The 21,042-nt window shown below is 41.9% G+C and overlaps 1 protein-coding gene across 7 annotated transcripts in view; it reads right to left on the bottom strand.

The window, feature by feature from the left end:
• Positions 1-7,695: 7,695 nt before the first annotated feature.
• The window catches only part of ptprub (protein tyrosine phosphatase receptor type Ub), a 185,815-nt gene continuing 172,468 nt past the window's right edge, over positions 7,696-21,042 (bottom strand). For all 7 annotated transcript variants that reach the window (XM_037785731.1, XM_037785732.1, XM_037785733.1 and 4 more), the window contains 5 exons: positions 19,802-20,116; positions 15,620-15,745; positions 13,521-13,678; positions 10,403-10,538; positions 7,696-10,292 (listed from right to left, as the gene is read on the bottom strand). In XM_037785731.1, the coding sequence (XP_037641659.1) occupies positions 10,230-10,292; positions 10,403-10,538; positions 13,521-13,678; positions 15,620-15,745; positions 19,802-20,116 (798 nt within the window). In that variant the 3' untranslated portion in view covers positions 7,696-10,229. The remainder of the gene's footprint in view (positions 10,293-10,402; positions 10,539-13,520; positions 13,679-15,619; positions 15,746-19,801; positions 20,117-21,042) is intronic.

The following is a 21,042-nucleotide window of genomic DNA, read 5'->3' as shown; positions in this document are numbered from 1 at the left end:
AGCTCAATGCAACTTGCATCACGGTTCAATGTTTTCCTATTTTTCTTCTCATTCCAGCAGATTAACATCAAACACGCGGTTAGGGATGCCACAGAGCATCACTGAACTCCTTAAATAATGCTTAAGCACAGAGTCAAAGTCCAGTTATTGTTCACACCTGGGAGAGTGTGACTTTCCCTGTCGGTTTTTGTGAGTGCACTCTGATGTTTTCCTCTCTCTATATAGCTTCTCTGGCTCTCTTAAACCACTCTAAGTTCAACGTGAAGCAGCAGCTGTTCAAACAATACTGAAAACACAAATCAAAAGTCTATTACAGGGCCAATATGACTGATTTGTGCCATATTGCCGACGCTAAATTGGAATGCTCTGCATCGCTGTTAAAGTCTGCAGGTGCAGAGCAGGCCGGTGCGAAGGTGGCCTCCACAGAGGATGCTGTTCTCTCCACTGTGAGTGACACAACAACATCAAAAACATGTATCCGCAAGGCATGCCGTGACCCCGTCACCCCGGTCACACGGCAGAGCAGACAGCTGAAAAGAGGGCAGGCGAGACCTCCACTCCAGCAGCTGTCAGACTCCCACCTCTGCCAGTCTTCTAACCTGACGTACAAAAGGTAGAAAGCAGTGAGAGAAAAAGAAAAAGGACAAGGGGGCTAAAAAGGAAACAGTTTACAAAAAGGGAAACAGAAACAGATGGTGGGAGGAAAAGGTGAGGAGACTGGAAAAAAAAAATGAGGACAGAAAGGGAAATTGCAAGAGCAGGAGTGAAAATGATAAAAGGCTGCAAAGAAAAAAAAGTAGCGAGACAGTCAAATAGGGAAAACAGGGCCATGAATTATTCTGTTGTTATCCTGTCTGACAGCACTCTCTGAAGACTTTGTTTTTTTTTTGCAAGGAGGTATTCTTCAGGTACAGACGACCTGTGAAATGAAATATTAAAGAGTTCATATCTGCATGCGTGTAGATCCGAGGGCTCGGCCTACATGACACGACAGCATAATCCCCAGTGCTCTGTGGTCCAGGCACATAGTAAATGGAAAAGCCACGTAGAGAGATGAAGAGAAATAGCTCTTTCCACCCTCTAATTACATTTGAAGGTAATGAAAGACCAGAACATGGCACTGACAGTTGCTCTCTCTAGGCAAGAGACAAGACACTTAAACCCAGAGACCAATTTACCGTCTCGCTGACCTGCAGGGCGAAAAGTAAAACCAGTATGTCTCGCAGGTGTAGGGGTGAAAGGACAATCCAGTTTGCCAAATATCATTAAATGAGCAGACACAATAGAAAATTAAATTAGATGAGCATTAAATGAAAAAATGCTTCCAGAAAACGATGTGAAATAAAGTATTATGCCAATAGAAAAATAGTAATAGCAATATTTTGACATTTTTCAGAGATACGCTTATTCGCTTTCTCGCACTTTCATTTCTGTCAATATGAGGCAGCTTCTGCTTAGCTTAAAAGAAGACTTAATTGGAACAGATGACTTCCTGGAGTCTTGTCATCTCCGTTAGGTTGCCAGGTGGCTCCCAAGTAAGAAATAGTCTAAAAGTAACATCCCCTTACACTGCAATGTGTTGTTTTGTACGGATTAAACAAACCACATATAGTGTTAATTTGTGAACTTCAGAGGTGCTCATACTGTAGTTGGATGTTGTTACTGTTGAACAGAGCCATGCTAGCTGTTTGTGTATAATATTGACTTTTTATCACCATATAAAGTTGTCATGCAAAAGAGTCATTATTCTGGTACTATTCACTTTCCTATTAGCTCTGTTAGGTCTCCTACTCAAACTACTGAGGGAAATATCTAGCTCTTTAATGCTCCACTATGTTCACCAGCTAGTTTCTGACTTTGTCTTTTTGCCGGTTGTCGCTGGGCAGTGTACAGTGTTTTTTTTGTGGAGTTCTTTTTTGCTGAAAACAGCTGCCTGCTGCTCGAAACAAGGTTGAAGGAAGCAGTGGGACTGAAACAAAGAAGTACAGTTACAGGCCAGAATAACAAAGCCAAAAGATGCTCTAACGCTCTGTAGAGCTGTGGGAAACTGCCGGGTATAAGGGATAATTCTCTGTGGGTTTTATATTACAAGCAACCCCTTTCACATACTGTACTTTAATCAGGAGAGACAGAGTCTAGACACTGGTGGTGTTGGTGAAGGGATTTGCTGAAGATCCAGTGAAGGGAGAGCAGGACTGGAATATGATGATGACTGGAGGTGATGGGGTGTAGGCGGGTTGCATCGGTTCGTACTGAAATGACAACGGACGACAGCAGCAGAGAGGAGAACAGTTTTAAAATTTGATAGCAACGATATGATTGGCTCATGGAGATCGTGGCAGAATCTGGTTGGTTAACTAAGAGTGAAACGCCCGAAGTCAGCTGATAGAGAAGGAGCCGGTGAGAGAGACAGACAGAAAGATTGGGAATAAATGAGTGTAAAGAGGGTCTTCCCAACTGTACTTCTGCTTCTAAACAACAGTATAGATCATTTTATAGCTTTTTTATGGCACAGACTCTGCACTTTATCATTAAATTCATCTTTGATTGGCCCCTTTTTGGACAATATGTAGCCCAGCTTTGCTAACTGATCAACAACATAAACAGAATTGTTGTAGTGTTACATATTTTTTTTTTCAGTGTTTAATTGAATTGCATTTTTCTGCCCTCCCTCCGCAGGTGCAATGCAAATCAAATACAGTAATGTCATCAATAAAACACATGGGAGTGATTGCCGGCACGTTGGGAGTGCGACTATTCTCCAGAAGCTGAGGCGCTGAATGTAATGAGAAATGAGGACATCGTAAATGACACTACATAAGTGTGAAAGACAAAGTGTTGAGAAGGAGTAGTGTTGGGGGACACATTTTCATTGAGGATGCAGAGAAGTGTTTTCTCAACTATAGCGTAACATTACTCAGCCGTGGCAGAAGGAAGATAGGTTTGCAGCTACGGGGCTGCATGAACCGGAGGACGCAGGGCTCCGGGGATGTCAGTGGGAGGACTGGGGTTACAGCATCCTGCACTCGGGGGTGTCAGGTGTGGAAGAGAGATGAGGGAGTAGAGGACAACTGTTGTTCTCCCCGAGGTTAATGTAGTAGCCTACTATCAGTTGCACAACTGTCCTCCAGTGGCTGCATCTATTTCAACAAGTGCTGGAGGATGAAAGGGGGGAAAAAAAGGAGAGAATGAGGGAGACGGGAGGGAGGAAGGACGAGAGGGAGGATGATGAAACAGAGACTAGATAAACACTGTCACTGTCGGAAGTCTTTGCTTTGTTGTGTTTACGTTCCCTTGAAAGTCAGGTTTCATTTTAACCACAGTCCTGTTTTTGAATTAATGGTTTAAAAACACAACTTGTGTAATCAGTCGCCACAAACACAAAGGCAGAAATCAACACTTAACAGACTCGGCTGTGGCTATGTAATTATCCACTGTCTCTGACATAAGTGCTTACAGCTAAAAGAAAGACCTACAATTTAGTTTATTCGCTATTTCTTTAGACACGGGTTGGTATCTACGTGCAGTACCAGCCGTGTGCCTGGACAATTTCGAGATCTTTATTATTTTAAAAGCAATAAAGGGAGATGTTATTGATTCCCAGTGTTTGTTCACTACCCTTAAAGGAAATCAAAAAGACTTCTGTTGTTGTTGAAGTATTGTCAAGGATCACAATGAAGTATGATTGATGTTAGCCGTTGCTTGCAGCCCCATTTTTCTGCTCTAAATAAACCGACGGATAAATCCAGTTGCTAAGCCAGTCCCTCATAGGCCTGACCTTTTGATAAGCCCATCTCTCAAATTTATGGCAGCTTGGAAATGCTTTATTGCCACAACCTAGGAATGGTTCATGTTGACATAAGATCATTTACAAGCTTCTCCCCAGAACCCTCAAGGTTCAACATCTCTATATGTGTACTAACAACGAGAGATTATCCTTGGGGCGAAATAACTTCAGCCTCTGCTTCACCTGAGATTGTGGTGTTATCGTGAGAGGGTTGGTAGAGAGAGGTTTTCTGTGTTAAACCTTGATATTTCAGCACTATAACTTCCCAAACTTTATGCTTTTCCCGGATTTCACAGCTCCCCTCTGCCCTGTTATATTTTACGGTGGCCATTTCGTTCCAACCATTTTGTTTCCCTCCACTGGCTTAATTCAACTGTTGAATTCAAGGCCACAAAATGACACAGGTCAAAGCATCTTAAGTTAAAGGTGGCTGGTGTCCGTGGTGGAAGCAAACTACTGCGGGGTTCGTAACAGCAAAAGGTGAGGGTGATAAAGAGGAAACGAACGGTTGAGTCGCTCGACTGTCCTCTGATTCTGGTTATCTGTCTCTGGCTTCTTGTTTGCCTGAGTGATCCCGGCTGGAACCATCAGGAGCTCCCTCTCTTCCCCCACGTTCACGTGAACCATGACTTCCACTGAACTGAGAGCACGCTGCTGAGATAAGGGCTCCAGTCAGACCGACTGTGGCAATGGAAGCAGTGAGGAAACATGGTGGACAGAGCCATCTGGCCAGCTCCTCTCCGTCCTCGCTCTGCTGAGCACAAAGCTGGAGCCACCTGTCTTGTCTGCTGCACTATCCGGCAGAAGTTGAGTACCACCCAGGATAGCCAGACAAGATAATGTGTGTGTATGTGTGCACATTTCACCTTGTGCAATTTATAGGAAAAAATGCACAGGCAGAGGAGAAGAATTTCTCCTCGGAGAATAGCAGTCTGTTTACAAAGCTGTATTGCTTCTAAGAAACCATATAATACATTGATCCAGATCGTCCTCTCTTTTCCCTAAAAGCCTCTAACACTATTTCCATAAAGGATATGCCTCTCTTCTTTCTTCTTATTGACTGAGGCTTGGGCAAGGTCACCCGCAAAAGCGTTTGTGACAATATTCTCCCAGAGAATATTGGGTTTTATCTGCATCAAGCATTTGGCATGAAAGAAGAAACGTTTAATATTTAGTAAGATACACCACTTTTGCTTTGAAACATAACATTCGGCCAATGCTAAAACCTTCCAGGAGATTTAGCCAACAGCTTGCATGTCTCTGTTGCTATTTGGAAAACAAGTGAGCGGTGATTCCCAACCTGAGGTATACTTGTATCCCAGGGGGTACTGCTGCAATTGCTAAGGGGTAGATGCAAAGATTGTAGAGTAGGATTTTTAAAATGTATCCAAATACTTGTGTTTGGGGAGAAAATAGCCATACAAGTACAGATCTACCACCAACTTAACTTAGTTCAAACACCTTATCCATGTATTGCCATTGCAAGTGCATGAAATCTAGCTAGTAAGCGTGCAGAGATAGATGATGTACCTATAATTAATGGATAAAGAGGTGAAATAAAGTCTAAAAGTAATGAATGAATGGTTCAAATAGTTTGCTAAAAGTAATGGATAAAGGGCATGGATATATTAGAACTGGACATCGGACCCCAAGATTAAGATTAAGGTTAGGGCATTGACCTTGAATAGTTAAAGGTCCCATATCATGCTCATTTTCAGGTTCATACTTGTATTTTTTGTTTCTAATAGAACATGTTTACATGCTGTAATGTTCAAAAAACACATTATTTTCCTCGTACTGTCTGCCTGAATATACCTGTATTTACCCTCTGTCTGACACGCTCCGTTTTAGTTCATTTCAATGGAATTGCAACGGAATTGCGTTGCTAGGCAACAGTTTGGGTCCACGTTTACTTCCTGTTAGCTGATGTTATTTACATACATTGCAACAGGAAATAAACTGGGACCCATTTAGAATGTTTACGTCTAAAACCGTGTAATGGTCTAAATATTGTATATTTGTGACATCACAAATGGACAGAAATCCTAACGGCCTGTTTCAAACGCGCAATTTCTGAATACAGGCTGTGTGCATTTCTCCGTATATTGAGCGTTTTGATAGTTTAACAGTATTTAAATAGCACTTAAATGTGCTTTATAATGTAAAAGACCTGGAAATCTCACTTTTTACAATATGGGACCTTAAAGGTTAGGATAGGTCGTTGGACAGCGAGTCTCGCGAGAGTTATTGCAAGTTTTCGCAAATTGCAGGTTATCTAGACCAAAGTGGCTCGCCTGGCGCATGCGCAAAAAAAGTTTTCTAGCTTTCGGGTAACCTATGCGGCCCACTGAATATGTGCAGAGGAAAGTTTTACAAATATAAAACCTCCATGGATCAAAAATTCATAATAGAATGAGTCATAATCAGCCTTGTTTGCAGTTCAAGGTGTCCTGTTAACAGTTTTACAGACGTCACTTTTACAATGATGGTGGTCTATGGGCAAAATGCTTTTTGGGGCCGCAAGGGGATTTTTTGCTGCAATATCGTGAATGGCCACTGGAAGAAAATTGGAAGCAAGGCTGAGAGGCAGCGACGTATCCAGGTATTATTATACATCCATGATAAAGGGTTGAAATAATTAGCTAAAAGTAATGTAAATGGTCAAAATAGTATGTTAAAAGTTGTGAATACATGGTTGAAAATGAATGGATAAACTGTTGAAATAATTAGCTGAATGTAATTGATAAATGGTGAGACAAAAGAGGTTGGAAACCACTATTTTAGTGCAGTTATCCGCCATAGCTTGTCCTCCTTCCTTCCATCAGCTGACACTGCTATAGCTGTCTGCCCTCACTGCCGTTTTACAGAAACACCACATGAGAGTGTATCTAGTGCGAGACTCACCAGGGAGACCGCAGTAAGGCTGACATCCATCGAGCCTGTCAGTGGAGGAATAGAAGACAGGAAGCCCAGAGAGAAAAGACAAAAACCCAGTCAGATCTTGGCCTGATGATAAGTTACCTTACACCTGCCAGTCATTACACCATCAGAATTAAATGATAAGATTCCAATTACCTGCTCATTTAAACCACCGCTCGAATTTGAGTAGCAAAGGATGATGGAGCCTGCCGCTGAGGATTTCATGTTGTAATGGGCCTACTTTTCTGCAGATGAAAAAAGGAAATTGAGAAAATCTTGCACATTGTAAATGGCCTGCCTCAATGAAAAAGCTCCTTATCTATGCCATGTTATCTATAATGCATTCCTCCTTCTCACTACCGTGACAAATGAAAAATCTCATCTAAAAAGAACACTCGCATTTACCAACACACTCCTCAAAAGCTTGTTTTTAAGATTTATCAATCTCAAACCAATCTGAAGGTGAATCCATACGTCCTACATTGTCCTCAGCCCAACAGTAGGGGGATCTTGTCCTCTAATTAATCTGGCTTGTCCCTCAGCTAAACACTGGATCAGTTTGCAGGACTGCTGCATTATTCAACATAGTCGTGGGTGAGAGAGGAAGTCTGTGGTCTGGAGTCACCTTACTCTGGGCAAGAACGGCAAAGCGAAAGAGACGGAGAGTGATGAGAGGGAGAAATGAAAGTAATGGAAGAGGAGTTGAGGATGGGGGAGGTGAGAGGAGCAGGGGTGATGAAAAGGGGAAGGGGAAAGAAATAAGGTGAGGGATTAAAAAGAGGGCAGAGATCAAATGGTCGATGCGGTTCAAGGCGAAAGGGAACTGCTAAAAGACCACATCCGTATGAGAAACCGCAGGAGGCTTGTAGGCAGGAAGTCCAATGTCTAGCTCTCAGTTCTCTGCTTCTGCTGACAAACCAATCATAAAACCACACAGACTTCTTTAGCTGTGTATGCATTTTTCCACACGATGATACGTTGACAACACGTTTTTTTCCCCCCTTGTTCTTTTATTGTTGATCGCTTGTTATTCTTCAGAATAAACCCCTTTCCCCCCCGACCTCAAAATACATCCGTCTCCTCCTCAAATACAACGGTCAGGTCATGTACCATCGGTTCACACAGAAACACACAAGTAAAATCGACGGTACCCGCAGGGCAGGTGCCGCCGCTCGGTCATAATAAAGAGCTTTTGAATGGCAAAAGTACATTGCGCTCACACAGTCGTGGCTGCTGGAGAACATGGCGGTTTGACGTGGATTCTGAAATTAACTAAAAGGACATACAAAGCAGACAATGGATTCGTACAAGCTTTTGACAGACCGTCAACTGTTTTACTTGGGAGAGCTGTGGAATGAACACTCAGGGAGACTCAGTTCATACTCGGCTGTTAAAAGTTCTGGCAATAAAACTCACAAAATGGTCATTTACAGCACATTCACCTTCGTGGTTATGCAGTGGTTACTTACTGTACGTCTTTACTCTCGGCAAACATATAGTATATTATTCACATAGTATTCACATAACATAATATACATCTGTATGTACACATTCCTTCCACCCTCGAGTAACAAGTGTCCAGGCACTTCCTCCAGTGATACTGGGTCAGATCGCTGACTACACTGTAGCTACCTCATTCCTCATCCTCATCAAAAACAAGCTGCTCTATCAGCGAACCTGTGGGAGCCTGGTGATGTTGGTACATTGTTATGTTCCTCACATATTCTGGCACTCCCACCTGAACCAGACTGTGAGCTTGCGAACTAGCAGTAGAGTTCGCCTAGCTGCCATTTCTCAGTTTCCGTGGGCTTCAAGGTGTCTCTCCTTGTTTATTAGGGGCATGTCCTGGAGTGAAAACCTGCACTTAGAGGAGTTTCAGGAGATATAGTGGAGCATTTTAAAGGGCAATAATGGAGTGTAGAATAGATATTTTCTGGAACAAAACGTTAAAATAACACAAAGAGAATTGCTTCCTGGGTCACTTTTAGAGGCTGACTCAGATCACTGTTTGTATCACATGCCATCCTGCCTGTCGATTGATTCAGGCATTAACAGTTCCAGTGGTCTTCCAGGCATTGTCTGGTAGGTGAAAAACAGTGGATTGTGTTTGTCCATCAGGTCAGTGATAGCTAAAACAGCAGGGTCTGTGGGCAACTGTTTCTCACTATTCATCCTGTTTAAAATACCATTTTTATTCTAAGATACTAACCATTGTGAAAACACAAATCACCAGCGGTGACGCATTTTTTCCCTCTGCACAATTTGAATGCCCCTTTTTATGTATTTATTATATATAGTTACTTTATTTATTTTACACCACTAGGAACAACAACTAATATTCATGTCAAAATTGTCAAAATGAACCCCCTACCGCAAAGGGGTTGTGGTAAAATCCAAACTGGTTTAGCTTGCTGAGACAGTTTACAGTACAACCAAACGCCTCAGACAACAAAGGAGTAAAAGGAGTTACAGACTCAAACCTGTAACGCCGCACTGGTTTAGACACTTCACCACGGCATTAATGGAACATCGTTTTTCACACCACCACTATGGCATGTCAGTACATTTCTAACAGTTTTCTCCTCCGCTCCTTTTTCAATTCCCACTGGGTATAAAATACAAACAATCACTTTGGAGCGAGAACATTAGCCGATGCAGTACATACTGTATGTTCGTAGGCATATATCAAGATGAAGCAGTAGAGCAAAGTAAAGAGAGGATTCAAGTCAGTCAATGGGATTGGCACTGTGACAGTAATGAGATTTCAGTGGTGGCACCAGGCCCAGTGCTGTGGTCCCTGGAAACGTCCACCTATAGCACACATGGTAATCCAGCACAAACATTATGGCAAAATACAACACATTGCACTACTGTACAGTTGGGCTGCTCTATCCTAATGCTGCACATCTCTCGTTGCTGTTTGTACACCAGTATGACAACCTGCTTGATTTATTCAGCGATGTTGAATAAATCTGTCCTATCATCAGAGAATAAGGCAGTTTATGGTATGGTAGAGAAGTCGTGCCACAACCACAGTGGACTGCTGTTGTATGTAGCTCTTGAGAGAGAAGGAAATGCTTCCACGTTTTAGATAATTCTGCTGTTACTCTGGAGTTTCATCCAGCCCCCCCTCGCTGTTTGAACGAAACGATGAAACACAGCCAAGGTGACCCTTCTTCAGGATAGACAGGTCCATTTTTGTAGCTCAGAATGTTGTTTAGATGCTACATAAACCCTTAGCACAAAAAGAGCTTTAGTCCGGAGGCAAAGAGGACCAAGAAAAGCACAAAAAATATCAAAAGAGATAAACATCACCAACAAGGAGGAAATCACAGCTGTACATTAAAGGTTAAAAGTTAGAACCTTGACCAAGTTTTTTTTTTTTTTTTTATCCTGTCCTTCCTTTCCAGTCCTTTCAATGCCGAGTCCATAGGTCCAAACATTAAAGTAGAGGGGTCACTGGGTGGCCTTAAATCGAATCTCCAGCAGGTCGGATACCGCCGCTGTGGTAAACATTTGGTTGCTATCTACCTTCAAAGCAGTCCAAGTACTCCAGGACAAGGTCATAGCAGAATCGATACTGGTCCTGTGGAAGAATACAATATTCTTAAATGAAAAAGTGAAACCACAGGAGTAAACATAGACATATTCTTACCACTTGAAAACACAGTTTTATTTATTTGCACGCTCTCCTACCAGGGACTCCACCATGTTGGGTTTGCAGTTGCGTAGAGTTTTGACAGCATAGAAGATGTCCACCATGTTCTGGTACTGGATCATCTCAAGGAGAATGTTGCAGGCACAGAGAGTCCCACTGCGACCACCACCGTTACTGCAGAGGAGAAAAACATCTTAGATAGATACCTTGTCTTTATCATTTCATTTACATTTGTTTTTTTATCCTTTAACGCTGTATTTTAGCCATGCTTGCAGTGTGGCTCGAGGGACGGCAATGTTGACTGGTTGGTCCACCACTTTGGTCCAGATATGTGAAATTTATGTGAAATATCTCGACAAAACATATTCCACGGGATTGCCATAAAAAATTTGACAAATATTCATGTTCCCCAGAGGATGAATCCTACTGACTTTGGTGACCTCCCTGACAATTCCTCTAGTGCCACCGTGAGGTTGACATTTTTGTTTTTTAATTTGTCCCCTTTAATAAGTTGTATGGATTGCCATTCATGTTTAACATTGTACGGCAGCTGGATTCTCACGATGTCACAAGAATCACAGGATCAAATGTTATGTTCCTCTCAGGGTGAATTGTAACGACTTTGGTGATCCCTGACATCTGCATGTTAGCTTTGCCATTGTGAGCATGTTAGCAGACTGATGTTAGCAGTTGGCTTAAAGCACCACTGTGCCTAAATACAGCGTCACAGAGCCGTAGAGTGTGGCTCGGGTCACATATTTCTGTCCAAACCTGACCCGAGTCCGAGGCAGTAGTACCCGAGCCCGACCCGAACCCGACAGGCATTCAGTTTTTTATGTCTGAATCGACCCGAGCCCGACACAGTTAATGCAAGCTGAAGCACTGACTTTGTGTTACCTTGTCACACAATTGTTGTTACCATGGTTACAGTAATTACCATACAGCAAGAATTAGCCGAACACCGACAGTAGGTCCATCATTTTTAGATGTCAAGTAGGCTGAACCCGACCCGAACCCCAACATCATTTGTAAATATTTGTCCAAACCTGGCCCAAATCCAGGTTCCGATTGGTCCCATCAGGCTCGGGTCGGGTATCCACACTCTACAGAGCTGCTAGCATGGCTGTAGACTAGCCTTATTAAATGTTTTTAATTATAATTTGCGCACTTTAAAATAGCCTTTGTATTTGAAATGTGCCATATTAATGAGCTTGACCTGTTTTGCCTTCCATTAGACGCAGTACAGGTTCTGACCTTGACTCAGTCAGTACGATGCAATCCTGATCCCATATCATTATTGCATGAACAGCAGAGTAATTACTGTGTATATGCGTACAACAAATTTCAATATCTAAAAAATATATCTCCGTCTCCAGTGGGAGCCTCCTAATATGTTTAAGTGGATTCTGGAAGACAATAATACAGTAATAATAAAACAGCATAAACGGGGCAGAATATGTGTAATCTGATAACCCTGTTTTTGTGTTCGTGCTACCTCGTGAAAAACATTTGATAGAGTTCATACAGCAAATGCACACAATATCTCGATACAAAAATAGCGACATGAGAAAAGCTGTAAGGAGGAGAAAATTGAGAAATAACAGCGCCGTGTGGCATTTCCTCGGAAATATTGTCTTGGCCATCATAAATGAAAGGCAATATCAATAAAGTAGTGGAGGACAATCCACTTCCTCTCTCCTGAGACAATTGCAGGGAAGGTGGGCATGGAAGCCTCCGCAGCGTATACAAGCAATATTAAGGTAATCAATCGTCGTCAGTGCTTTGGCAGTCCTGGATTTACTGTAGTGAGAACCATCGCATTCTGTATTAAGCCATAATTGATTTGATCTCCATAATCTCTTTCCTGGTTGTCGTGGGTAACACTGTGTGACAGCGCTGAGTGATGTGCTTTTGGATGGGGGCGGTGGGGATGAACGTGTGAGGGGTTGGCAATGAGCTGGACGGCCTATTCATATTCATCAGCGGGTGTGCGCTCCGGGGGCTTAGGACAACAGAGGGGCACACAACACCACACACTGCACTACACCGCCGCACAGCGCATTACACCACAATTTGATTTTCTACATTATGAAAATACTACCATGGCACTGCATCTCATTGCACCAAAAACCACACAAACCCCCACAGAGACGAGACACGACACAGTCTCTGCCTCGTCAAACAGATTTGGTCGTGATGTACCATGTTTTAACTAGGGCTGTCAAAGTTGATGAGTGATAATTAACGCGTTAACGCTAATTCGTTTTAACGCCGCTAATTTCTTTAACGCATTAATGCAATTTGCGTTTTTTAGGTTGTAGCACTGGTGCACCTGTAGGCTCAGTTTTAAAGCTAGTGTGAGGATACCATATATGTCTCATGTGAAAATAGAAAATCTAATGAATCCATTGGTACCAACCATGTCATACTTACATGTCGTGAAGGAGGTTAAATAACGCTCCAAACTTACGCTAAATTTTGGCGAGGAAAAGCTAGCATGGCCATTTTCAAAGGGATTCCTTGACCTGAAAATGGGTTCTATGGGTACCCACGAGTCTCCCCTTTACTGACATGCTCATTTAATGATAATCACATGCAGTTTGGGGCAAGTCATAGTCAAGTCAGCACACTGACACACTGACAGCTGTTGTTGCTTGTTGGGCTTCATTTTGCCATGTTATGATTTGAGCATATTTTTTATACTAAATGCAGTACCTGTGAGGGTTTCTAGACAATATTTCTCATAGTTTTGTGTTGTTAATTGATTCAAATAATAAATATATACATACATTTACATAAAGCAAACATATTTACCCACTCCCATGATGATAAAAGTATTAAATACTTGACAAATCTCCTTTTAAGGTACATTTGGAACAGATACAAAAATGTGGGATTAATTTATGATTAATCACGATTAACTATGGACAATCATGCAATTAATCATGATTCAATATTTTAATCGATTGACAGCCCTAGTTTTAACATTTTTGTGATACTCCCCTCTGAGAATACATTTTGCGCTTTTAAATGTCACTCTTCAACAGCAGTAATTCCATGTCTGAGACCTTTTCAGAGAGAACATATTTCTGCCTCGTCTCCTTTTTCCTCTTTTAATTTACAGCACAGGATGCGTGTTGCTAACAGATTACTCACAGGCAGTGGACAACAGTGCGTCCTTCTCCACACTCCCGCTGCCATTTGTGCACTTGAGCCAGCAGATTGAGGAAAGCCTTCTTGGAGTCTGGAACATCTCGATACGCCGACCAGCGCAGGAACTGGAACTGACACACCACCAGCTGGCCCTCTTGAAGCTAGGGGAGGCAACAGGAAACATTAAACACATGGAGTCTGAGTGTAATCGTACAGTGCGCATGTGCACTTGTGTGTCTGTGTTGTGTAACATTGTCTGGTAGTTTCAGTGTTTTTACGTGTGCCAGTTAACACCCGTGTTTGAGTGCTCCCCCGGCTGCGTGCTGGGCGCTCTCAGCTGTGCTCACTCAGCAGAGTGACTTTGAGATATATGGGTCTGCAGGTGTAAGCGGGGCTCGGGTTGCGCGTGAGAGAGGTCCCTGTGTGTTCATAACCTTGTCCTATGGAATCTCACCTAATACTTAAGGACCAGCGGAGAACTGTAACTCATGCAAATTGGGCTGGCAAAGACACCAACGATGCATGGAGGAATTGCCTCAGCAGAGGTGGGATTTACACTGTGTACTTTTTTTTTTGTACCACTCTCATACCCACACATACATATGCTTACTTTGCACTTCCTTTGACTTTTACTCCCTAGCACTGTATATCATTGTCACGCGCAGGAAGCGTACGCACTAATGCACTGAGAAAGGGGCAGTGAGAGGGAGAGGTGTGTGTTATTTCTGTGTGATTTGATTCCTCCCATGCTGTGTTAAGTCGCCCTCTCCTTGACAGTGGTGTGCACCGAGTAGAAAAAAAACGGTGCCATGGGTAGAGAGGGGAGTGACAAGGGCAGTCAACAGAGGAGGTGAGGGTGCCAATCAAGACAGGAAGTTCTGGGGCAACGCGTGTCGTGCTGCTTCTAATGGCGTCGAGAAGACGCCTTGCATACAGATTCCTTCAATAATTGGTTGACAGCGATCCTGAGCAGAATGCATGCATGCGCTTATGCAAATTTGCAGGCTTAAACCATACCTGCATACACACACACTCAACACAAGTGTGTGTGTGAAGCCAAAATGATTCATACATATGCACACATGTGGAGAAAAGAAGTTGAGAAAAGACCAAAGTGACATCCCCTGTGCTCCCTCTACCATGACAGAGCTGTCAGTGCGTTTATTAAGCGAGGTCTTCCTAAATCTCTACATGCCGTATACTTAAAAAAAAAAAATGTGTGACAAGGTTTATGAACAAATGAAAAGAGAGTCTGCTTTTGCAGCTTGAAAAGAGTATCCTTCGACTGAAAATATGGCATGCATTATGATGATGAAAGTCCCCTTTTTAGTATGCCAACAGGCACCTAAGAGAGGGAAGACGCCTATCTAGGTAATGACAAGAAGAAATTGAAAAAGGAAGAGACTGACCTTTATTGCATGCATGTTAATGGGCTTTTCTTGTATGTTTTCCATAGAAATTTTTTATAATATGTATCATTCTTGTGGGAACATCTTATGGAAACAGTGGTTCAATTTTCTGGACTACTGAATATCAAACCAATGTCCTTTTGTAGTATGTATAATACAGTCTATGAATACGTTGATGTACCATTGTGCTCAAGTACAAATCTCCGGGCTATATTTCAGAGTGTATTTATTTTAGAGTATATTTATTTGACAACCCCTTCTGTCCTGTGAGACATACACTAGAGAAGAGCCGTTGTGTATGCACAATAAAGCAATATAGACAGATAACGATGCACAGGCACACACTGTGTAGAAATCCAGCATCAAGTGAAGCATCCAGCCTTTGAGTTTTGCGCACATACAAGAAGTTATATAGACATGCAAATCATCATCTGAAGGTTTCAGGTACACAGTATTCTTACAGCCGAGTCTATAGTGCTTTGACTTTGAGGACTTGTGTCAGGTTGGATTTTATACGCACATTACAGCTGGCAGCTCTAAATGTACTGTAGGTAAAATGTCACATCTGAATTACCGGTGAGGACCACACAGCTAATGCATTTCTAATGAGGTTCAAGTTATCATTTTGTGAAATACCACCGAGCGGAACAACATGTCCTGTGCAGGCTTTTTTTCAGAGCCGCAATGACTCACCCTCGTGACATTCTTGACCCGAAACAGACGAGTAATGACATCCTCATCTGCTGACATGGACAGAAACTCCACTTCCATGGGCCCGTACTGCTGTAAACCAGGCTCCGGCCAGTACTGAACACACGGCTACAGGTCGAGTGGGAGGTGAGAGAGAGAGAGAGAGAGAGAGAGAGAGAGAGAGAGAGAGAGAGAGAGAGAGAGATTTATCAGTGATTAAATGTGGCACACACAGTACTCGTACATTCTTCAGTAGTTGTGGCCAAAAAAAGGCCTTTTGCTCTCACAACCTTGGATTATCAAAGAGAGATGAACTTTAAGAAGCTCAAATGATGAAATTAAGCAAGTATGTGTGTGTGTGAGGGTGTGCATAGTATGCAGTGAACATAATACAGTTGAAGAGACATAGAGACACACAAGTATAATATCAGCAAGGACAGAAGTGGTGATAATGTGTGCCTACATAGAACAGGTTATGGTATCATACCGGTGTTAATAAGGGGAGAGAGGCAGCGCGGGGAGGGAGAGATGTAATGTGCTTAGATGGAGATTACAACAAGAGGGAGACAGAGTACTCCAGTGCCACGAATGAACTCTATAACAGAGTTCATAGCAAGATCTCGCAATGATCAACTTAAAAAGGCTCAATTTTCAGGCAAGACCCAAAAGAGGGCTGCATTGCACTGGAAGAAAAGAGATGAAACACATTTAAAGGGGAGCGGATGGAAAGTGGATTGAACAGGCTGACCTACAATTTCCGATTTTTTTTGTATTACCAGACTACACAGGGTGTTACAGAACAGCATGCAGAAAAGCTAACACAGAAACCCTAAATCTCTATATTTAATGATACACAATGATTTGATATTCAATATAACTTAGTGACATACAATATTACAGCCTGTCAAGGCCCTTTAAGTGTTCTGAGAGGTAACTAGACTTCTGCACCTCCTCATGGCTCTGTTTTCAGGCTTTTAAAAAATCTAGCCCGTGATGGGAGACTTTGGCCAATCACAGGTCATTTCAGAGAGAGAGCGTTTCTATTGGCTGTTCATTCAACGAACGCAGCTGTCAATCACTCGCTTACTCGGATCAAACGGTCAAACTAGGCAGCGCTGATCAAATATGAATCAATATTATGTTACTGTAATGCCTATTTCTCACCTCAAATGTTTTCAGAAACATCTTGTAGTGTACTGTTTAGCTGTAAAATGAGAAAGTTTGCTCCGGCTGGTGGGCGGGGCTTGGTATTTCCTCAACTGATCTCAACATGGCTGCTGGGTCACAAACATTCTCATTTTACAGCTAAACAGTACACTACAAGATGTTTCTGAAAACATTTGAGGCCAGAAATAGGCATTAGAGTAACAGAATATTGATTCATATTTGATCAGCACTGCCTAGTTTGACCGTTTGATCAGAGTTTGCGCATGATTGACAGCTGCTCAGAGACGTCAAAGCTCTTTTGACAAATATCTTTTGGTAGAATACTCTTATAATGAGTGCCAGAAAGCAGTGAATTACTGTGAATAAACTGTCAGCAGTGCTCAACTGTCTACCTTGAAATACATTCCTTTAGTTACTGATGTAAGAGGTGCATTTAGACAGACAGAGTAATACATTCTTGGACCACTTTTGTTCAGTTTTTGTGAAATACAACGACTTCAATAAGTTGGCCACACTACATATTAAAAAAGCAATATCTTTGGTGATTTAGTTAGTTAAGTAAATTCTCTTTTTTATAAAGGAGCTAAATAATGGACCCTTTAGAAGCAGTAGTGCCACTGCTGCTACTTATACTCAGTAAATAATGATCTCCAGCAGAGCATTATCCAAGAAACACTGAAAAAATGTTAAGGGCTGATTTTACAACAATCTAAGGGTAGACCTTGGACAAAAATATTCATAATTTAGAGTAAGTATCTGCTTTCCAAGGTTGTAATACAATGTAATACACTTTTCACATGATTAATATTTAAAGTTTTACTGTGCTAAGCTTGTAATGCATTTATGCCCTAAAAATCAAAAATCTAGATTCTGCATACGCTATTATCTTCAATGTCTTTGGCTTTTTGCAGGTGGTTTCTGTGATTCACTAATCATTCATACACATATTAATTATACAGGTGTTAGTATAATTAAACAAGTGTTAATACTACGCACGGTAATATGAAATTACGCACTTGAAATTGCCCTTGTAAGAGTTGTTAATGATACATTGATGAAAGCTGCTACCTAATGCTCTGCTCTGATCTCAGACACAATGGATTAAATAATCGTATTCAGAGGTTTAAGTAGCTCCAGGACTGTCTTTGAATGGTTTTGTTTGTCTACCGCAAATTGTGTTGTGTGTGTCGAAGGTCTTTCCTTCCTCGCGGGCAGCGTCCCTGTGTGGTGCACCCCAAGGGTCCATTCTGGGGCCAATCATATTCTCTCCTCCCATGTTTACCTCAGGCTACACTCTTAGACAACATGACATTTCTCATTTCTTTCCATTATTATGCCGATCATGTCAAGTCATACCTGTCCCCAGGTTGATGAATTATTCAGCAGCGTTACTGTTTATCTGCCATTAAGGGACTGGATGTCTGCCAATCTCCTTCAGCTTAACTCCAACAAAATGGAGATCTTAATTATTGGCTGAACACGTCCAGAGTCAAGTTGTACAGAGTATGTTGATCCTTCTGCTAAAATCGTGGAGTTACATTTGATCAGTCTGGAGCCCTATACTATATACTACTATAGGTTTGTTAAGTCCTGTTTCCCCCACCTGAGAAATAACTCCACAATTAAATCATTCATTTATTTTTAACGACACTCGGGCTACATGCATTCATTTGAATTACGCTTAATTAATGATCCGTTCATCATGTCTTAATCAGGACATTATAGGATAGCTCAATTTTCTCAACAGTTGGCTGCCAGACTCTTGACAAAAACTCTTTGATATGATTATATTTATATGCCTTAGACTTTAGGATCTATTGCTGATTTTTTAAAGCGTTTTTCGGTGTGGCACCTGATTATCTGGTATAGCCCTTAAAGGGGAACTACACACACTTTCAAAATTCATACATGTTATTCCTATGGTCTAATACAGTCCAAAAACTATTAGTAAACATGAACAACTCTCTCCCAAATCCAAAAACTAGAGTGCTAAAACTCAAACTTGTGATGTCATAGGGAAGACTAGAGCTGCTCCATAGAAAATGAAGGGGGAGAGATGTTCTAGATGACACTGAGAACACCCGGGAAAATATATATATATATATATGGGAACATTTTCGGTGTCAAAACTACAATAGAATAAAGCTCATTTGGTTATAAAAAACAAAACAAACATTGTGTGGGTCAACACAATCAGTCTCCCATTCATCGTCTATGGAGCAACACCACACTTTATACCCTATGACATCACAAGTTTGAGTTTTAGCACTCTAGTTTTTGGATTTGGGAGAGAGTTGTTCATGTTTACTAATATTTTTTTAGATTGTCTTAGACCATAGGAATAACACGTATGCATTTTGTAAATGGGTTTAGTTCCCCTTTCCATATTTATCAGTTTAAGCATCGACATAAGGGCTCCAATGAAGGCTCAGGATAGCAAAGGCTTTAACTGGCTCTAAAATGTCCTCTTAAAAATGATTGAGTTTAGTTATTTGTTCCTAGTGTTCCATTGTGTTTTTAGTTGAATCTTGAACTTGAATCTTGTGTTGTGTAACTTATTATTATAGCTTATCATTACAAGTGTTAAGGAAAGAGCAGCACAGACAAAGACATACAGTATGCTCATGAGAAAAAGTGGGACACCAACAGAAAAAAAACCCTGAGATGTGGCTGGAGGGTATAGTGCAAGCCTAGTCTTCAGAGATGTAACTTGAGGAGGGGAAGGGAAAACTGGGGCGGGTGTTATCTAGCCATGCCTTGAGATCAATATGGTCAGGGATCAAAGCCCAGCAAAATGGCAGGAAGGAACTAATCCCAAACACAGTTTAAGATACAGCAACAGCGAAGGCCGGTATGTCAAGAAAAGTCTTAAGTAAAGTTCAGATAACCTCCAGACTGAAAGTAAAAACTTGTGCAGCAAACAGCAGCTCTTGTGTGAGAAACATTTTTCCACGTATCTTTTTCTTTAGTGTCAACAAATCGATGGCAATAAAACACTATATAACATTTTGACCTTACCCAGGCAGAGTTTGACTGGTTGAGTTGGTTGAGCATGACCACGGCTGTGCAACCGTAGTCAAAGACCAGCCTCCAAAAGTCTGCCGTGGTGCCCGGAAGAGGGTGAGGGGTGACAATAAACGCAGCCTGCCGATGGAAGCTGTCAGCGAGGGCGGCGTTGATGTAATTGTTGCTCTCCCCTTCTGTCGTAACCAGGAAGGCCAGGGCGCGATCAGGCGGCAGAACGTCCATGCTGCGGTTCTTCTCTCGGTTTCTGGGCAACAGAGCGATGCTGCACTCTTCCACGTCCAGGTGGGGAGTCACAGAGTTGAGCGTCTGCAAATGGAAACGTTAAAGAGGTGAGATGAGAGCGAGGGGAGGTTGAAATGAAATTAAAAGAGAGAATTAAAAGAGATGGAAGGTGTGAGGAGTGAGGAGACACAACAGAGGAGTCAAAGATGGTATGATGGAGGAGGAGGAGGAGGAGGAGGAGGAGGAGGAGGAGGAAGAAACAGAAGTGAATCAGACAGGAGGAGGGAGGGGACGCACAGAATGCCAAACCAATAATGTTAATTGAAAGAATCTTTAATACTCTGAACATCACGTTGACAAACTGATTCAAAAGAATAAAGGACAAATTAGGCACACTGCATTATAGAAGGAAATGTAATGAAGTAAAAACTCAAAGGGAAATATTGCATACCAGTTTTCTTTTGAAGAACTCTCTGCTCATTTAGCCGTAATTACATTAGACAACGTGAAAAAATATTTTGATCATTAATACACAGCATCAATAATAGATCTGTGACTTGCTGATGCCAGTGCTACCGGTTGGTTGTGTGCAGTCTGCAGGATGTCAGAGTAAAAAGGCAAACAGAGAGCTCATTGGGCGGTGGAGAGGCTTTCAACAACAATGTCAGACGGATGAGTTTACAAGATCAAAGCGAGGCATGTAACATTTTCCTTTATGAAGAACTAACAGTTTGTAATGAGAGTGTCGCGCCACCTACAGAACAATTCCCCAATTCTAAGCAATACACATCTGTCATAATTTCTATGGATGGTATAAGGATAAAACAGTATAAAATTAAAGGGGGGAGCATGAGCCTTTTCCAGTATTACTTTGAAATGCTAAATCTGGAATCAATGCGGCTGCTGGTTGAGCTCTGCAGCGAGCGGGGGGTGAAGGGGGGTGAGGCAGGTAAAGCATGTGGGAACACAGCTGGCTCTCTTCTCTCCTAATCAACGTCTAATAAAATGCA

Source organism: Sebastes umbrosus, chromosome 11 (assembly GCF_015220745.1).
Source record: "Sebastes umbrosus isolate fSebUmb1 chromosome 11, fSebUmb1.pri, whole genome shotgun sequence".
NCBI lineage: Eukaryota > Metazoa > Chordata > Actinopteri > Perciformes > Sebastidae > Sebastes > Sebastes umbrosus.
The sequence above is the reverse complement of the archived record's forward strand: the minus strand, read 5'-3'. Positions and strand labels throughout refer to the sequence as shown.